General features: G+C 34.9%; 1 protein-coding gene across 1 annotated transcript in view; it reads right to left on the reverse strand.

Annotated features, from left to right (window-relative positions):
• CTTNBP2 (cortactin binding protein 2) overlaps positions 1 to 19814 on the reverse strand; it is a 77643-nt gene that overhangs the window by 30864 nt on the left and 26965 nt on the right. Inside the window, 3 exon segments of the mRNA XM_027659356.1 lie at positions 4175 to 4378; positions 10684 to 12334; positions 17930 to 18154. Coding sequence (XP_027515157.1) covers positions 4175 to 4378; positions 10684 to 12334; positions 17930 to 18154 — 2080 coding nt within the window.

A 19814-nucleotide genomic window follows, 5' to 3' on the forward strand; every position in this document is an offset into this window, starting at 1 on the left:
GTAAGATAATACTGACTTAAAATAAAATTATATTTTCATTTGCTTTCAATACCTCTGCTAAGAATGACCTATCTTTTTTTCTTTTCATAATCATTCCCAGTCTTATAATAAATGATTAACTTGAAAATACAGATTCCTACTTGACATCCTGTAATATTTCTAAAGTTTATGAGGGATGTTGTAGAAATTTTCATCTAGCACTTTCAAGTATTTGACTAGAATACTCTTCTGTTTCTTCATAAAGCATATGTTAGCCATGCAAAAGCCATGAAGAACACATAGAACAAGACTACCTTTCTAGAAAGGTACAGTTAATTCATTTATTGATTGGCAGACCATTCAGGTGGTAGCTTATCTCTGTGAAAATACTGTTTCTGAAGAAGTTCACTGAAAAGAGCTGTTTAAGGGGGAAGTGCAGGCATGAGGAAATACAGCTACTTTCATAAGGCACACCATGTGAGTGAATAATCTCTACAAGACATGTTCTGGTGGCATGTCAAGTAAAAGAGCAATTATCTCCAAGAAACCTGGGTCCTCTGGATGGACTTTTTATTGGGATTTGGGTAATTTGGGTCACTCCAGGCTCATTAACTCCAGTTCACTCCTGTCTGCCACAGAAATGATCAGCAGTGGGGAGCACTGGGTGGAAGGGCAGGCACAAGACAGACATTGATGTTGTCACTAAGTTAAAGGTTTTGGTCAAAATAAAAGCAAAACATGGAAGTGAATTAGCACAAACACCTGGAGACTTCACTGCTCTCCACCACAGCCGGGTAGTTAGTTCTTCAAGAGTGCTGGCAAACACCATGCAGATACATCCGGTGGCTTGACAAAGCTGACTCCGTGTAGCTGTATGTCTCTGCACCTCACTCCTTTCTACTTCCCACATATTCCAGTTTTTTTCCTATCACTCAGGCCACAGCCTCCAAATACTCAGGACAGAAGAGAATCAATTATATCATAAATGTATATGATTAGCACATAGCTGAGTCCAAAGGATATTATTATTCTCTTCACATCTCTCAGGTTCAGGAACTCTTTATTGTTTCATTCTGTCTTTCTCAATCACCTCACATGGCAGAGAATGGTCAGGATTTACAACACAATACAGTTATGCAGATCTATTAGCTAAGAGAACTACTGTACATGTTAAGTGCATAACAGACAGAAGTGGCTTCTGCTTTGCTAATGGATCAAACCAAGGCAGCCTGACAAAGCAATCTGCTCAGCTATCCAAATCTAATGATTAAATAATAAAAATAAGTTTCCTCATGTCCATTCAAACACAAAGAAAGTGTATATTTTTAGGGTGAAGTCCTCTCTCTCAGACCTACAGAATTAGGGACAGCGTGTGTCAGAAACAAAGCATCTGCTATTAACTTCACGAGCTGGAAAAATCCTCTGCTGTAGCTCTCAAAAGGTAACTGTTTACAAGCAGTAAAGCTACATATTTTGCAATAAGGATTAATTAGGACAGAATATTTCAGTGCTCTCTTTTCTTGTGTAATTCAATTTTCTCTAGAGAACGGGCTGAGAGCATGCAACAGCTGCTGCCCCCATGCTGGTTACAATGTGCTCTACCATTTTCTAGTTACCTACGTCTCAAATACTGTATTTCTTCACTGAAAATGTGCGGAAATCATTCACTTTTCACTCTTCCCACACTGTCTGCAACATGGTGTTTGTTTCTGAAGGAAGGTACTCACTATGATTGCTCTTACCAAGTTTAGAGTTACTCTTTTCTTCTGGCCAAATCTTTTCCAGGAGAAACAGGAAAATCTGGTTAGTTGACTTAGAAAGGTCCTGGAAATCTCCAAATCCACTTAGTCACTAACTCCATTTTGAAAACATTCACAGTAAATTAAATCATGGTGTCATCACCCACTAAGTTAAGCTTATGTGTTAAGTCTTATGTTTACACTTGCTGATCTTAAGGGTCTTTTCCAACCTAAGTGATCGTATGATTCTAAGGAAAAAAAACCAGCCAAAAGACAAACTTACCACTGACAATCCTACTCAACACAATGAAAACTTTGAACAATAAATTAAATAAATGTCGTTTATTTCCACCTGGTTAGTTAAAAAAAGCTATTGAAAAGAACTTTTAATAATATTTATTTCTATTCTTCATTTCTTAAACCTATATATTTTTACATAAACTTGTTTTTAAAAGTCTCCATTTTGAATTGTTGCATCTATCCATGCACTTAGGAACTAAAGCAAGTAATGAAAAAAGATTATATATTAAAGTTGAAAAATCTTCCTCCAAAAATATTATAAAGCTACTATCAATTTTCATATAATGTATAAGGAAATATCAAGAGTGCTGCTGTGTGATTCTCTAATTCAGAGTTCATACAATTAATTTAGTTGTTAAAATGCGATGACTTGTACAACAAAAGTATTTTTGACATCCTGTCAACTATAAATAGAAGAGTAACCTCTGTAATATATTTTTTGTCTTAAAAAGTAAAAGATACTAAACAATTACAGGATGCATATGCATGTGTTTGTTTTTATTACTGTATTTTCACACTTCTGTCAAGTGCCTCTTGTACTTGAAATTTTGACAATAAAACAAGAAACCAAATTGCCTTTGCTGTCAGTAAGAGCTGCTCAGAAATTGTAACTGAAAATTGGGGTATTTTCTTTGAAACATTTTTGGAATACAAGATGAGTAAAGAAGAACTGGGTCAATTTTGATCTCCCACAAACACCAGCAGTGATAAATCAATGTAAGCCTAGAAGAATCCACTGAACATCCTCTCAGTGAGGGGAGAAAAATAAATCCACACAATATAATAAACTCGGACTCTTAATACTGCAGATAAAAAGTTGAAAAAAAAGAAAAAAGTGCAAAAGAAAAAAAAAGGGACTTTTCCACTATTTTGAAGATCTTGGCAACAGGAAAGAATCTATCAGGTAAAAAGGCCCAGCTGTTTCTACAAAATAGACCATAGCACCTAGCAAGCAAAGACAAAATATATTGTTCCAAGTAAAGGGAAAATTCCTCCTTCCATATGCCTGGTAGCAAAATTAACCCTGAATGTGTCAAAAAAATATACACTATATGCCTAGCTACGGATCTTGTATCCTAACTTTACTTTTATTTTTGAAAATACCTGAGAAAAGTTATGAAATAGTCTCTCAAAATACTATTTGGAACACTGGATCAAGGTTTTCTAGTCATGTTACTAACAAATATTTTGTTAAATAAAACCACAAAGTACTCTTGAAAGCAGTGGCTTTAATGGCACTATGTTCCACCTTCTACTCTGAAATAAAATCTTGCCTTTACTAAAAATTAATGGAATTTTTGTCATTGGTATTGCTGAATTTCATCTTTAGTTTCCAAAACAGCACCGTGATATTACTTGCAGTATAAGAAACCAGGAGATTTTTACATAATTAGAAAAAACTACAGTAATGTGCTCTGGACTTCTAAAGGAAGCTGTTGTTCAAAGCCTTATGTTAAAAGTCTGAAAATTATTACTTGGAGTTTGTATCTCTGAAATTCATATCTAACATACTTGCTGCATTTCATAAATATATTCATAATACATGAAGACTGACTGTTGAAAGGTTCAAGGCAGAGGTAGTGGGGGAAAAAAAAGAAAACTGCTAATTTTCTCAGGAGAGCCCAGAGAACAAACGAAGGATATTTCATTTATTTCAAAAATAAAGACAGTTCATTTTATTTCCCAAGCAACACACTATTCTGACAATATCTTCCATCATTTTCACTGCTGTTGAAGAACATCAAAACCCTGGTGATGACCTATTCTTTCCTGCTTACTCCCTGGAGAGGAAAGTTCTTTCTTTCAAGTTGCCATTGCTACAAAAGATCTTTAGTTTGTCACAGAATAGGGGGTGATGATATCTGGTGGCTTTTTATAGGAAGGGAGTAAAGAATTAGAATGGATCTTCCTGCAGAATGCTACCACAAGCTATTTTCTTTCCAAATGCTTTCTGTGTTACAAAATTCTGCCTCCAGAAGCATTGCTTATATATATGCTATACCATACCATGACTTTGGTCATATAAATCTATATATTTCAGTTTCAATTTCATATTTTTAAGAAACATGCATTTGACCTAATTGAATACTAAAAACTTATGAAATAAGCTTTCACTGCTTTACATGGATGCCATGATAAAACTTAGTATAATTTACCTGTATGTCCATTCGTAGCAGCAGAATACAAGGCAGAATAGCCATCTTCACAAGAGTAATTAATGTCCAGTCCTTCTTCATTAAGCAGCATTGATAATAAAGTGACATTTCCCTGGGCAGCAGCTTGGTGAAGAAGGGTGGGCCTGCCACCCAGGGGGACAGGACCACCACTTGTTAACAAAGGGGTTAGGGAGGAAGACCAGCCTGCGAGTTAAAGCAACAGAAATTAGATAGAAGACACATAAATAAAGGCCTGCATTTTCTGTTTTCTTTTGAAAGCTAAAAAGTATCTTCAAAATGTCAGCAATTGTTAGTTTAGCACAAATTTTATGATGATGCTTTGTCTACACATTAGAAGGTATTCTGAAAAATAAAACCTGCATTCAGGGGTGACAGTTGTTAATGCAAATGAATGGGATTTCATTACAAAAGGTCAATGTGGAACCCGTTATCAACTGCAGATGGATGTCTCAAAAAAAATTATATTACTCAAATTCAGAAACTAACAAAAGGGTTTTATTTTTTTAAAGTATCTATACAAAGGTTTTCAAAACAAAGTACTTATTTTCATATGAAATATTATCCTCCTCACAGTCTTAGTGTAAACTTTAGTATTTATATGTTTAATATTTATAAAACTCGCTTGCAGTTAAAAACATAAATTGCACAGAGAGCCCTTAATGACTTTAGGTGTCTTTCAATAAGTTTGAAAAAAACCTTAGAAATCATTTACAAAAATAATACAGAAATAACTGTATTAATTATTGAACTCTACCCTAAGGTAATGTTCCTTTTACTCAGCAATACTTAAACAACATATTATAAAATGCTCCAGTGTGAATGAATAACAGGTTATATAAAATTTATGAGTGAAAGCTTTCAAGTCACCCCATTAACAAAAAATATTCAATCCAAGGCTCTGAAAGCTTAGGAGTTTTTGTTAAATGTGCTGTTGATTACTTAGCAGCTTTAGTAGGGACTTTGTTAAGAATATGAAGTTTGCTGCATAAGGCATGGAATATTTTGTGCATTCTTCCTTGATCAAGGACTGCAAGAGAAAATGGAGAAAGATGGGGTTTATAATTTTTTTCACTATTACCTTTAGAAAATCCACATTATATTTATCTCTTGAATAAGTAACTTGGCTTCTTTGACCACAAATAGGCTACTATATGAGGCTGAAATCTGACAATACAAAGCAAGTTTTATGCAGCTTTTAATGTGTTTTTCAAATGTCCAAGACTGAAGAGGAGCTGCAGGGCATTATCTTCAGCTCCATTCAAGCTGATCAAGTGCTATCCAACCTTCAACACCTTGAACTAGAAATAGTACGTGGCAGCAGCTCTGTTATGCCATGATGATCTCTTTCACATCTTGGAAAACGAAATTAAATGGAAGTGCCCAATAGAACTCCATAGATTGTAAGATCCAGATAAATTTTAATTAATGTCAAGACTTACACAAGAATTCATCATCTGAGCAGCACCAATGAAGAACATATAGCTTGATTCCAGTTCAAAAAACCAAAACAATAAATGCTTGGAGCATTTTCATATTTGTTTCTAAAGTAAGCTAAATTTGTCAATTCAAATTAATTTTACTAGTTTAGTATCTAAAGGAAGCATATTTGCAGTATTTTCACAAATATTAGCTTATTATTTAACTTATATTTTTGATACTCACTATAAGAAGTCATCACTAGAGCTATGAAGTTACCTTATAAATCCAACTTTAAATCAGTGAAAAATTGTAGAGTTAACTCTGTGCATCTTCATATAACTTCAATTCTGAAGCTCACTTCAGACTATCAATATTCTTACTAATATTTCCTTGTCCAGTATTTTTAGTTTTGAGGTTTGAAGTTTATTAAAAAAACCAATAAGCAATATACAAAGTAAACTGCATCCTTTAAGAGGCAAAACTCCCTAAGGTCCAAATAATAACTTTTCTTATTCCTTTCCATTATAATAGTGGTTTTATTTTTCCAACGTTTTGTTATTCTTTGAAACTAACTGTGCTGCAGCTATTTATATATATATATATACATACATATATAAATGTTCTTAAAATAGTACTTGTGTAGTTTTTACTGTCTTGCTGTAATAGTCAACTGAGAGTGGATATTGCTCAGGGTGGCACTCCAGTTACTAACATTTGTTAAAAAAGATATACTGGAATTTTGGTAATATGAATAGTATTTCTGGGTTCCCTTCCTGTTTGAAAATATTTTTTATGTGTTTTGTTTGTTTGTTTGCTTGTTTTTAAAGCATCCTTTACAGAAATGTCAAAATGAAAGGAACTTTTTTATGCTTCATGTGGCATGTTAAGTTTCATTTCACCTTCTTGAAATGAAAAATATGATGTTGCAATTCAGTGATGAAATTCATTATACTAGGTTACCATTAAATGCAAACCTTCTACTGAAAAAGATAAAAAAATAGGTAATAACATAAATATAACTTTAGCTTCTATTATTAATGTAAAGCAATATAATAAAGTTCAATTAATCCAATAAAATACACCAACATTAGAAGATACCAATAAATAAGGCTCATCATTACAGATGCAAAAAGTTAGGAAATGTGAAGCATCTGTGAAAGCTTGTAGGTCATGCAGTGATGAAAGGCAGAGGGACAGTCAAAAACAGCTTCTGGCATCAGCTTCAGAATGTGAGATGGTTAATTTCAGAGCCTAGATCAGTCCTTCACCTCCCCTCCCACTTTTATTTTCAAAGCCAATTGCACAGAGAGAATAAATTGATTTATACAAATTTATACAAATGAGCAAAATAAAAAAATATACTTAATTGAAGAGTGACATAGAAAGCACAAAACCAAGAAGAAAGTGAAGGCAAAAATCCCAGGGGTATGAAAATCCAAATGCCTACATTTGTTTCCATTTTGAGGTCTTACAGCCACTGAACTGTGGAAATCCAAACAGAGCAGAAGCATTTTGGCACCTGTTCAAAGACTGCTAAGTTAATGAAAACACTGTTGCAGATTTTGAATCGCGCCATAAATGTTCCTTGTAATTTCTCTACCTGCAGTCTGCTCAACATTAATGGCAAAAGCCAGTGTCTTTTCCTACCAGGGATAAAAAGAGCAACACGGGGTATGATGCCCCATCTGTGAGCAAAGTTATTATGACACTTATTTAGCAGAACACATAACTGACAAGATCATTGCTCTGATTTTAAGTCTGCTCTTAAAAGTTGCTCTTTCTAGAACCAAGACACTTCCTTACTGAAAATCAGGCTGCTGATATGTTCCTAAAGAAACTAACTAGGAAACTCTTTTAAAATTAATAATTGAAATACTTTAGTGATTATATTAGTATCAATTTTTCTGACTCCTCAGTAAGAAGAAAGATGCATGAACCTATTGACAAACAAAAAAATACAAAAATGAAGGATTCTTTTAATATGTTAAATTTGGTTTGCTCTGTTGTTAAAAATATTAAAAAATTCTGATTAAAGCTCTCTACTTACTATACAACAAAATAAGAATAAGATTTCACTGTGCTCTGCTTTAACTGAAAGTAAAATTGAAATTCTAAACATTTTCTAAAAAATAAAGTAAATAAAACAGATTAAAACCAACCAGATCATTAAAACTAACTGAATCTCTCCCTAAAGGGCACAAAAACGCAGATATGGAAGGAGGTTTCAGCAGTATTTGTAGTTTGTTAGATATTCACCTCAAGAAAAGTCATAAAGTCATACTTAAAAAAGAAACTGAAAAAAGTGAGTAAGTGACATGAATTCAGGCATTACTGACCACATCATCTTAACAAAAACAGCGTTATTAAATTTGGTTTACCTTTTCTAAGACGAAAATCTATTTCCATATATATTTATAAAATCTAACTATTTTCTTAGCATAAAATTTTGAAGGAAATGTCTTTCCATACTTGCATAACATCCGTTGCTCAAAGTGTATTTAGTTCTGCAGTTTATCAGAACACTTGGCCAAAATAGATTAAGTTCCCTTAAAAATATAAATAAAATGGGATTGAAGAATAAGTGCAGTAAAATATAAGCATTAATTTGGGTAAAAGATAAAGAAGCTCCTGAATATTTACCTGAATATTACAGATATTAAGGTTCTTTGAGTTTGTATGTAGTCAGTAAAGGAGATACTAAAATGACATCTCTATATTAATAACAGCATACAACTAAGAGTTTATGCACTCCTTCTTTGCAGACTTTAGATTGTGGGATATGTTTCCCATCTGCACTTGCAAAAAATCACAAAAAGCAGTGCTGCTTACAAACTACTACAAGCCCCAAATGTTCAGAGCAAGGACTGTAAGGGAATTAAATGAATGCAAATATTTCCATCCCTTCCAAAAACAAGAAGAGAGTTAAAGAAAGAAAGGCAATCTTAACACAAACCAACACAATTTTAAAAAACTAACCATTTTTGACAAAAGTCCTATCTTTGAGAATTGTCTCTGAGAACTGTCACAAACTTTGTGAGAAACACAAACTGACTATCTGGGGGGGAGTCCTATTTAAAAGGCTGATTGTTCTTCTAAGAAAAAAGTTTATACTTCGAAGGACAAACTAAAGCAATAACAATACATGGAGTTATGAAGTCAAGCACTGGTAATTTCATTTTTAAGGTATGAGATTTATTTTTTTAAAGAATAACCCAGAACTATCCTAAATTATTACCAAATATCATATAATTAACGTAATACTAACTGAAATATACAGCCTAACGTAACGCTGATAGGAGACAATCTCTTGTCTACAAAAACTATTCATTTTGGAGCTGATTTTGCCAGTAATTTGTTATATGTTCATAAAGTCTCAGATTTACCTTTTTTTAAAGTTTTAATTCCATTATGAAGCCTAATAGCACCTAATAGCATAAAGGCAAATTAAGTTTGGAAAATACCTGGAATACTGGAAGACAAATGAACCATCTGACATGGCAACCAGATTCATCTAGGAATAGGAATTTAAGATGAAAATTCAGGACATCCATATGAAAAACAGCAAACTAAAAGGCAGTCATCAAATCCCATTGCTTTTGACTCTGAGGAGTAGTAGACTAATGAAGGGTTGGATTTCTGAGTTCATATTTTTATGGCACAGTTCAGAAAGGAGAGGGGATTCCGACAGTATGGTGCCACAACCAAACGTTAAAAGGACGACTAGATTACTCTTGATACAGGTACAAAGTCTTCAATGAAGTGGAATGGGAATAAAAATTGCTTAATAACGAGAACTGTGGAATCTCCTATATATACACATACCAGCTTGCCAAACACTGCTTTTGGGACAGCTTCCTCAGGAACTGTGAATGAGTTCAATTGCCTTATCAGTTAGTGGTGCAGCTACCAAGAGAAAGTGGCTAGTTGTGTGATGGAAGATCAGCTGCGCAGGGCTTTTATACCCCACAGATGATGATGATGCTGGGACTTGTGTTATGAGAGACTGAAGTACCATAACTGAATTGAGAATAACTCTTGAAAGTTTGAGACAATTCAAACATTATTCAATGCTGATGAAGGTCTAAAATGTTCCAAAACTGCATGTTCCTTTTCCTCATTGCAGTACAAACTAAAGAGGAGCTTCTACCTAATGTTCTAGTGCTATTGATCCCAGCAGGGAAATATGCTGACAAAAAGATTTGCAGGAGACCCACAATTAATTGAAAGGCAGATCAGTATTGCCTTTGTTTACTTAACTGCCATCAAGAAGATTCTTTGAAGTTGGTGGCAGATTAGATGCACCAGGAAGTCCCCACAATGCAAAATGAGTAGCAGACACATGCACTGACTCCAGACAATCAACAGTTAGATTTTAACTTTCCAACAGCAAACTTTTGCCCATATCTGTTGAAGTAAACCTGTGAGATGCCATACATGAGTACTAAAAAAGCCTACAACTAAACCCAGGAAAACTATAGAAAAATAGAAATAAAAATGAAACATATTCTATAGGAATGTAGTGATATATAGGAAAGTGCACTATTATTCAGGCAATTATATGCCTTAATGTGCAACTATCTAATGCCATAGCAGAACACCATAGCCCCAGTTATGCCCTATTTCCTAAAAGATTCACAAAGCACTGGACTACATATTCCGTGGAAGATCACCTGCAGAGGTAATATTCAAAACATAATTTCAGACTAAGAAAGCATTTTGAAGTCCAAAATAACAGCATTAACCAAAAATAAATTAAAAAAATTAAAAGGAGATTATTTAACATAACATAATCTGCAGCTTATTTACTTTAAATATCAGTCCTCTTTACCTTTAAAAAAACCTCTTCAATATGGAGACCTCCTTAGGAAGCAAACTAATTTATAACATTACTAAATCAGCAAAAGAATTCCCATACCCCTGGAATGTGGAAAAAATATAAATGAAAATTTCAACTTTCAGAAAGTAAAAAAGAGAAAGTTAAAAAGACAAATAAAGCAAACAAGAGATGCATAAGAAAACCACAATGTTATTTTTGAGGGAGACAGTTTGTAGCATATCAACCCCTTTACCTGATGCTGTTACCAGGAGGCTGTCTGAATCACATGGTCTACAGGATGAAGCACTAACAGGGTTTATGGAGGAGCTACAGGCAATGGTGGTGGAAATGACAAAGGAATTTTCTGAACATGCAGGTTGGTTCAGTCCAGGAAAGTGGGAAGGCCAGGCACCCACCTGAGATGAGGCTACGGCTGGTATGGCACAGCCTGCAGGTGCCACAGATAAATCTATAGCAGGTTTTGGTGGCAGCTGAGGTGAGGACTTAGAAATAATTTCCTCATTTATTACCCTGATTCCTTGTGGTGAACTTGAAAGAGGTGAGGTCACGGTTTTGCTGTCAGTTTTTGCACTTATATTTGGGGACCGATTACTATCCATTAAAACTTTAAGCTGTGGGTGTGGTGGAGAAGGAGTCTGTGAAAGCCCAGGTTTTTTAGGAGGAATAGGTGGAGGGTTTCCTCTGTCAATTCTTGATACACTGGGAGCCTTTAAAGTCATTCTACCAACTGGGGGGTAAGTGCCAGCTTCCACTGAATGGGACGTCCCCGGCCGTGACACAGTGCTACTCTGGGGGCTTGTAAATCTTGAAAGAGCTTGGGTAACAGTATTCCGAGCTGCCTGTTTGGCAACTAGGTTGTCACGGCTAGCAGGGGATACGTCCCTTGAGGGAGGGCTTTGGGTTGTGTTTCCATTTTGGTCTTGATCATTTGCATTTGCTTGAAATCTAAATCTAGCTGCTTGGATTCGTGGATTTAGGCCTGGATGGCCAGTAGTATTGGCAGTTGGTGAATGCAAACTGTGTACAGATGAAGCGAGCGAGGAATTCTGAGTTGTGGCAGTCAGTGTGGTAGGGGTGCAAAGAGAATTACTATTTGAAAAAGGGGAAGTGCTACTTGGTAAATCAGGGGATGAGGCTGTACTCGGTCCATTCTCCTCAATTCTGTTTTGATTCTGTGCAAGAACAGGAGTTGTAGGAGGGACAAGTTCACTAGATGAAGACTGACTATCAATGACAGGCTTCACAAATGCTGCATTGGCACATACATTCATTTTTATATTGCCAGACACTAGTGGAGTCACTGTAGAAGGCTTTACAGAGACAGACAAAGGCAACTTCTTAACATTTTCTGTGCTACTGTCCATCACTACAGTATCTGTTTGGCAGGCAACAGTTTTTGAACTTGTCTCTTCTGTTTCAACTGAAACAGAAACAAGATTCCTATCTTTATTTTTATGAGAAAGGTTAGCTTTGCTTTCATTTTCCTTTTTTAATTGCTCAATCATTTTGATCATTTTATCTCTCTCTTCTCTGAGGTCACTGGTGTGTGCTTCCTCTTTATGAAGTTTGGCACGCAACTGCTCTCTCTCTGTGTCAAACTCGGACAGCTGCTTTTCCATTTGAGCTTCCATTTGTGTACTCCTTTGTTTCTCAGCTGTAAGAGACTCCTCCAATTCAGTAGCCTTTTTCTTTTCCTCTTCAAATTTTGACATCACTTCTTCCAGTTTCTGGGCTTCTTCTACAATTCGGCCAGACAACTGCTTGCACTCTTTCACCAGCATCAATACTACATGCTTATTCTTTCCACGTTCTTCTTCAAGGCAAGCGGACAGCTTTTTGTGCTCCAGCTCAAGATTCTGTAACTGAGATTTTTCCATTTCCAACTGTAAGAAAGCATAGAAAATAATTCTCATTAACAAGATAGAGACTTTCATAATAAGTTATTATTAACTTGACACTGATATTTAGGAGTATGCCTAAAATGAATCCAGGAAGGGATTTGTGATATCTAACACAAGTGCACATAATCTTCCACAAGAAAAAGAAAGAGTGAGCCATCTTTGAAGAGCAATTTAGAAACTACTTTACTTTCCTCTATTGACAACGCAGAGACTCCTCAAAGTGATTAAATGCTTGTGATTCCTGAGAGATGGAGCCACCTGTTCTCCAGAAATAAGACATAAGACACAATAGAAAGTCATCTTTTAAGCTAAGGAACCAGATGGAAGCAAGAGATGAGCTTTGTGAAAAGTCTTTGAGACTAGAAATTAAAGGATTAGGTTTTAGGTCTTCCTCCAACTGAAGGAGATAAAGTCCATCATGACCATAATTAGTATCTTACATCTTATTTTAACATTTTTAAATAAGACACTCATTTCTGAGACCAACTTTTTGGCACAGGCACAAATATCTTCCTGTACTTACTAATAGTGGAAAGTCTCATTGACATCAGTGATGTATAAATTATGTTATAAGCTAGAATCAAAAAGACTACCTACTAAAATGCAAATAATGGATAAGAATAATTTTTCCCCTAATTCATGTAGTCATCGCCTCTAATTCATCTTGCCTGCCATTTATGCTTTTACTCACAGACATTCTTCTAGAAAAGCAATGGAAAAATATGTTAATACACCATTTTTAAAATACCTACTAATAATAGTGTAACCAAAATTACTTTAAATTTTCCAAAGAAAACTTTTACACAAGTCAAAAATAAAAGAGAAATTATTTTCTTTCTTCCTGCTCCTCCCTTCACATACTGATGCAGTAGCTTCCTATATGGCTCATCTGAATGACTGATAAAAAAATCAAACAAACAAAACCCCAAGATATTGGTGACCATTCCTTTTCCTGTACTGTTTTTATTGGTTTAGCCCTGTCGGTTCTACTGTATGTTTATGTAGACAGTGATAAAGAAAAACCAATTCAGATCTGTACCACTAAAGTGCATTTTCTAAGTGCGCGTCTTTTCCGGAAAAATACTTTTGGGTACCTACGAAAAAAATAAATCAAGTCCTCACAAACATGAATGATTAATTTTGACTGCAACAGAAAACTGTTTCTTGCTTCTACAATATGAGCACATTTCACAATACTCAAAAAATAAAATCTAAGAAAAGGTGTGGCAAACAGCAGTACATTTAAGATCTTAGAATAAGTGATTCACTTCAACAGGGGAAAAAAGAATCACAGATTATAGAATCAGATTATAGTGTCACAATAAAATGATACTAATTTCAGTTTTTAAGACAATACAGCGTCATGAATATATTTACTGTAAGCTATCCTGTTGGAAAAAAGATGGCCTAGGGGACAGGTAATAACTATGGAATATCTTCTCTCTCAGTCAAAGTTTAAAATATTGTCTTGGTTGCTAGACAAAAACAAACAAACAGACACACAGGCATAAAAAAATCCCAGGCATTACAATATAATAACTTTCTCAGAAGCCTGTTGCTAGAGCACACTATTCCATGTTCTTCCTATAAGGAAATTAAATTTCTTAGCTCTGGAAGCTTTTTTCACGTCATTGTACATGTGCCTACAACTAATTTTTAACTAAACTGCATTTACACAAAAGCTAATATAAATACTATTTTTAAATATCAGTTTGCTACTTTTCAGTTACACCATAGACTAGAGTTAAAACTCATGCCATCAAAAGATGAGCACAAGAGGGAGAGTCTGCAGTTGTAACAGAAATAAACCCCACCTGCGACAGCCCATTATTCCCAGGATAAGTTTTTCCCACATTGAAGTAGAATTCAAACACAAGAGGACACTTGAGGGAGGGATGTGAAATGACATAAAAAATAAATCCTTCATGAATTTACACAACCTGTTTAGCAGTGGAGGGGGTCCACTGGGGTTTTAGAGCTTTATCAGGTTGATCAATACATTCTGTACAAAGTATTTCACAAACGACATCCACCCTTTCTTAAAAAGAGAATCATAGAATCATAGAATGGTTTGGGTGGGAATGGGACCTTGAAGATCATCTAGTTCCAACTCCCCTGCTGTGGGCAGGGACACCTTCAACTAGACCAGGTTGCTCAGAGCCCCCCAAAACAGTGTTAAACATACGAAAAATAAGCTATGGCATTATCAGTCATTGCTAAACAATCTGTATCAGCAGCAACACCTCTTCAGTTAATTGTTGTGAAATTATATTACTTTCAAATAATTACAAGCAGATTTTACTATATAGTTGGCATGAAATCATCTTACCATACTATTATAATCCCCAATATAGATGTAAATCTTTTATTTGATTTTGAAATACAAAAGCAGCATTATTTCCTCATTTTTCATTGTCTCCTATGTGTATCTCTCTCTCTCTCTCTCTCCTGTTCTTCTTTTGGCTGCATCATCTTGAATAGGAAAAACCTCTGAATATTTATGCAGTATTTTTTCCTTTAGATGACAGATTTGGAACTAGCCGTAATTATTTATGAGTTTATGAACTAACTACAACCTGAGTTTTGCAAAATGTACTATATGCATACGCTAAATCATATCAGTAGTATAAACATCTGGAAATGTGTCCAAGAAGGATTTGAAAAGGGGTAAAAAGGATACTAAGAAAAAATACAGTGACTCACAAAGGACTAACCAGCAAAGGCCCTTCAAAAGTGAGAGACAGCACGCCTTCTGAGAAAATGTTGAGGAAGCTTGGCTTGCATAGTTTAGTGAAAAATAGACTGTGGAATGATCTAGCAGCAACATACCAGATCCTTTTGATGGGCCCTTACAATGATGACAAGAGTCAAATTGTCCTTAATAATGGCAAGTGGGGCCCCATAACAAAAGGTTATCAGAAAACTTGCCCTTGAAGAGGCTCAGTCTTGGAAAAAAGTTCTTCACAAGGATACCAGTGCAGAAAAGCTGCAGTATTACCATTCCTGGGGGTTTTCAGGACTAAGCAACACAAATTTACAGATGACCAGATGTACTGCTGATCATAATCTGCTTTAAGCACAAGGTTAGACTAAATCACATCAACAGGCCTTTTCCAACTCATGTTTGTCTTTTTTTGAGCATGTAGCCCAATATTAACTTCCCAGTAAACTCTCGATAAATCAAGAACTATCATTTTGATAGTCTTTTTTTCGTTCCCAGGAAAACTCAACATTAATTTCCACAGCAGCTACAAGAAAAGCTTTCAAAGAGAGGGAAGAGGATGAAGACTTAACACAAAGCAGACGACATCAGGGAATTATGTGTTTGTATATGGTAAGCCTATGTGTGACAGTCCTATGTGCACCTCCTTGATTCTATGGTCTGGCATATTGTTACATTTTGGTTTTTGTTATTAAATAAAAATTTTATTCATAGAATACTTTTGAGGTGACTATATACATAGATATTAAGTCTTCAGAAATAAGAGTTCAGTCTGAGCCTGTTTAAAGTTCAGTAATATCCAGAGAAAATAAACACAGCTGTAGACAGACTTCATTATTTGCTGTAAGAGTGAGACAGTGAGGCAATTCCAAACATGAAGATAGAGGCATCACATATTGAGAGAAGGAGGAACCATTCTTCGAGGGAGGAGGTGCTTGTATTTAGGTCACATTTGTCTAGGTTGTTTTTTTTTCTTACACTGTGTCACCCTACTTTGTCGAACACTTTTAGAAATCCCTCAAAACACCTTCATCACCCTCTTCCATGGAAGGATTTGAGAGATGAAGAACAGACAGAAAAATGTGGAAGTAAGGAAATGTAAACCACTGAATGAATGGTTTGTGAATGAATGGAGATGGTTGAAAGATACATCATTGGTTGCCACAAACCCAAAGAGTTTAGGAGGGTGCCCTGCTCAAATAGCATTTCTTATTGGCTTTAAAAGAGGAAGATATAAGGTCTGTAGAGAGTCATGTACACAGCTGCTCAACAACATGTGGTTTGTTTTCAAATACTCAAAATTAAGATTTAAAGAAAAAAAAGCTCATATATTCTTCTAGAAAGCAAAAGACAAGAGCATCCTTTCGTGTACAAGCAGACTTACAGATACAGACTTTGGTAATAAGCCTGAGCCAAAAAATGGACAAATTTGAATTTACATATCAATACCTTGACATATTTTCAATATGTAAGTCCATCTTAGGTGAATGTATCTGTCCATATATTAAAAGCCAGACACAGATGAAGAATTTAGGTACAAGAAGAGACTTGTGGCCACGCACTGAAACAAGACACTAATCCAGCTGTCCTGGTAAATGCGTCAGGGTCTCTCCCAATACATTCTTCAGCCAGAATAAGTAAGCTTGTTCATTCTTTTCTATGCTGAGACAACCTCCTTCCCAAAACCTTAATTTACTGAAAAACCACATGAAAGAGAGAATTAATATTTAAGAGCTCTCAGAAAGAAGTGCTAGGTAAGTACAAGTAACAGTTCTCTGCACTAAACCGTTTGAAGACTTACACATCATACATAAAGTGTAGTAATATTAATTTTTTTTAATGCAGTATCTGTTTTTCTGAAGTCTTAATAGAGCAAGGATGCTTAAACTAAACTAAACAACAGTGCTAAGATAACAAGAAAAGGTTTGCTGATTTAATTTAAGCTTGTATTTCCAGTAACTTCTAGTACTTTTGTGTGCACATTTTTTCCCAAAGAGCAATCACTACCAAAATCTATTCTTTGTCAATTGTCTTAGCACGTTCGCTGTTTTTTTTTTTTTAAATCCATGTAAAATTGTCACCAAAAAGCTATTTCAGAGCTGCAGAAGACATTCTATTCATCTTCTACCCAGTGAGGATGACTAAACACATAGAAAGCACTTTTTTTCTAATTATTCAAAAATACCTGGTCTAATTAGTCTATTATATTACTGTTCCCTACTTTTTTTCTCAGAAACCCCTCCCCCGTATATTCATATTTAGCTATGCTTTAGGAATGTATGGCTTACATACTGGTGAAATATTTGCCACCAAACATTCACTTTCAAAATGACATTGTTTTATCTTCAATATGACACTTTTTTCCTGCAACATATTTGTTCCAAAATAATTTTCTTTTTGCAGCAAATGTTAAAATATGCAAAATAAGATTTTTAGAGTTATAACTCATTTTTACTGATTTATGAAATAGAGCCACCTAATATAGCATGCAAATAAATTATTTATTTTATACTATTTAGGTTAGAACAAAAATAACGGTACTCCTCAAGGCTTCAGTAGTGTTGGTCTAAAAATACATTGTGATGATGCTGTCTCAGCTCACACTGAGATATCTACTTATATATCCACTGCATCAACTTGTACCAATTATATTTCATTTATTCCATAAGTAGAGCTAAATTCACAGAACAAATGAAGTGTGCACAAAAAATATCACTAGAAACCCAGCACCTCCCTCTATATGACAATTAAGTGATAACACTTGCAGTGATAATCAAGACAAAGATGCAAATTCAAAAAGCGGCATGAAAGAACAAATCAGGAGAGGGAAAAGGAAAAAGTCAGTAGCAGGATACCTTTTTTTGTTTGTTTTCAGCAGCAGCCAACTGAGCTGACATTCTTTCTTGCATTTTCCTGCAGTGAGCCATAACAGCTTCTAAAATGGACAGAGGGTTCATGCACATTGGCTTCTTTTCTTTATCACCAGCACCTGTCTCAAAGTCTCTTTGAAGAGCCAGAAATGGGTCACTCAGATTAAATCTTCCATATCGCTCCTGGATAAAAACCTCTTTGCGCCGGGCCTAACAAAAAACAAACAAGCAAACAAACAAAACAAAGCCAGAGAAATAAAACTAAATGCATTCTTTGGAGTACATCCACACATAAAAGAGACTTAAACTACAGGGAAAGTTAAATTACTCGTTTAAGTTTTTAATGTATTTTCTTGAGCTATTAATTTACAATCTCTAAAAGAAAAATCTATCTCAAAAAATCAGGAAAAAACGCACAGTCCAGAGAAACACCTTCAGAAAAAAGAATCCTCCAAAAATAGATAAAACATTTATCTGTGATTTGGTTCAAATCCAATTTTGAAGAATAAGCAAAAAAAAGAGAAAGAATAAGCCAATTCTGAGATATAAACAAGGAGGAAGAGGACTAATGCTTACCAAATGGGTTAGTAGATCATTTGGAAAGCTTGAAGCTAAAATTGTAACATATGAAAAGCTCACAAAAGATAACACACATTTCAGGGCATGAGATAACAAAGAAGAACATAAGAATTATGTTAGAAAAACTCCCCAAAGACTAACTACAAGTAACATACCTTAGTGAATGCCCAACTTTTTCCTATATATTGTCTACAAAATTGAAATGTTGTGGTAAATGAGAATTTGTCGGTAAATATGTGCCTACATATTCTGATGCTTGAAATAATTCTAGTCTGTTTTTCAATGTGATAGCATAAATAGAACTTGAAAATATTTATTAAAAAACCCATGTCTTTGGAATATAACTTCAGAAGAAGCTTACAGAGTTCCCTCAGACCTCAAGTCTAGTTTGGCTTACAAAGTCAGATAGTGACTGGTTGAAGAGACAAAAACAAACTGATAGAACTTAGCTATTTTATATAAAGTGCCTAGCAAATAATCCCTAATTAGTCTAATATTTTAATCCCTTAATTTTTAACTTATAAAATAAAATAGCTAGCTCCAAAGTTAATATTACAAAGCCGGGAAGAGGGGTTGTATTTGTAACTCATGGTTCTGTAAGATGAAGATACGGGCCAGTATGCAGCTTAGGAATTCAACCCTCTTGCAAAGGACACCATCAAAGCCAAAAATCTAACCATAAACAGATTATTTTGCTAATCAGCCAAACAGGATGACAAACCAAAGCAGGTTAAGAATTTAAATGGAGATGGAGGCACAGTCCATATATAAATTATCAACAATGTAAAAGCCACTTAGTTTATACAAAGTGAGATATCAAAGTAAAGGAAAAAAACAGATGTAGCAGCTCAGTTGTAAATAAAAAAAGACCACCAGAGCCCCCATCCTTAAATCCAGAGACCAACAAAAAAAGAGAAGCCAAGAAGATTAACCTATCTTAGAGGTAAAGGCAATCACTCGTGCCCTTAAGGAAACACAGATTGTCAATCAGTGAAATAATGTGTATTTTCCAGTTTTTTCTATGACCAGCTGTCCTCTTGGCACATACTGTATGCATGCAATGTGAATATACTGTTAAATGTTCTCTAACATGCACAGTGATTAACAGAGCAAGACAAAAAGACTCAGTGTGGATCTGCCAAAATAGCAACAGGACTAGGGCTTTGGATTCATTAACTAAGGAAAAGATGAAACTATATAGTAGGGTTGAGCTCCATCTAAATGAAAATCAAGAATTAAAGTGGCTATAGGAAAAGACTGTAGAAAAACCAGCACATGGTTTGGGATGACA

Source organism: Corapipo altera, unplaced genomic scaffold, assembly GCF_003945725.1.
Source record: "Corapipo altera isolate COAL_440 unplaced genomic scaffold, ASM394572v1 1, whole genome shotgun sequence".
NCBI classification, from domain to species: domain Eukaryota; kingdom Metazoa; phylum Chordata; class Aves; order Passeriformes; family Pipridae; genus Corapipo; species Corapipo altera.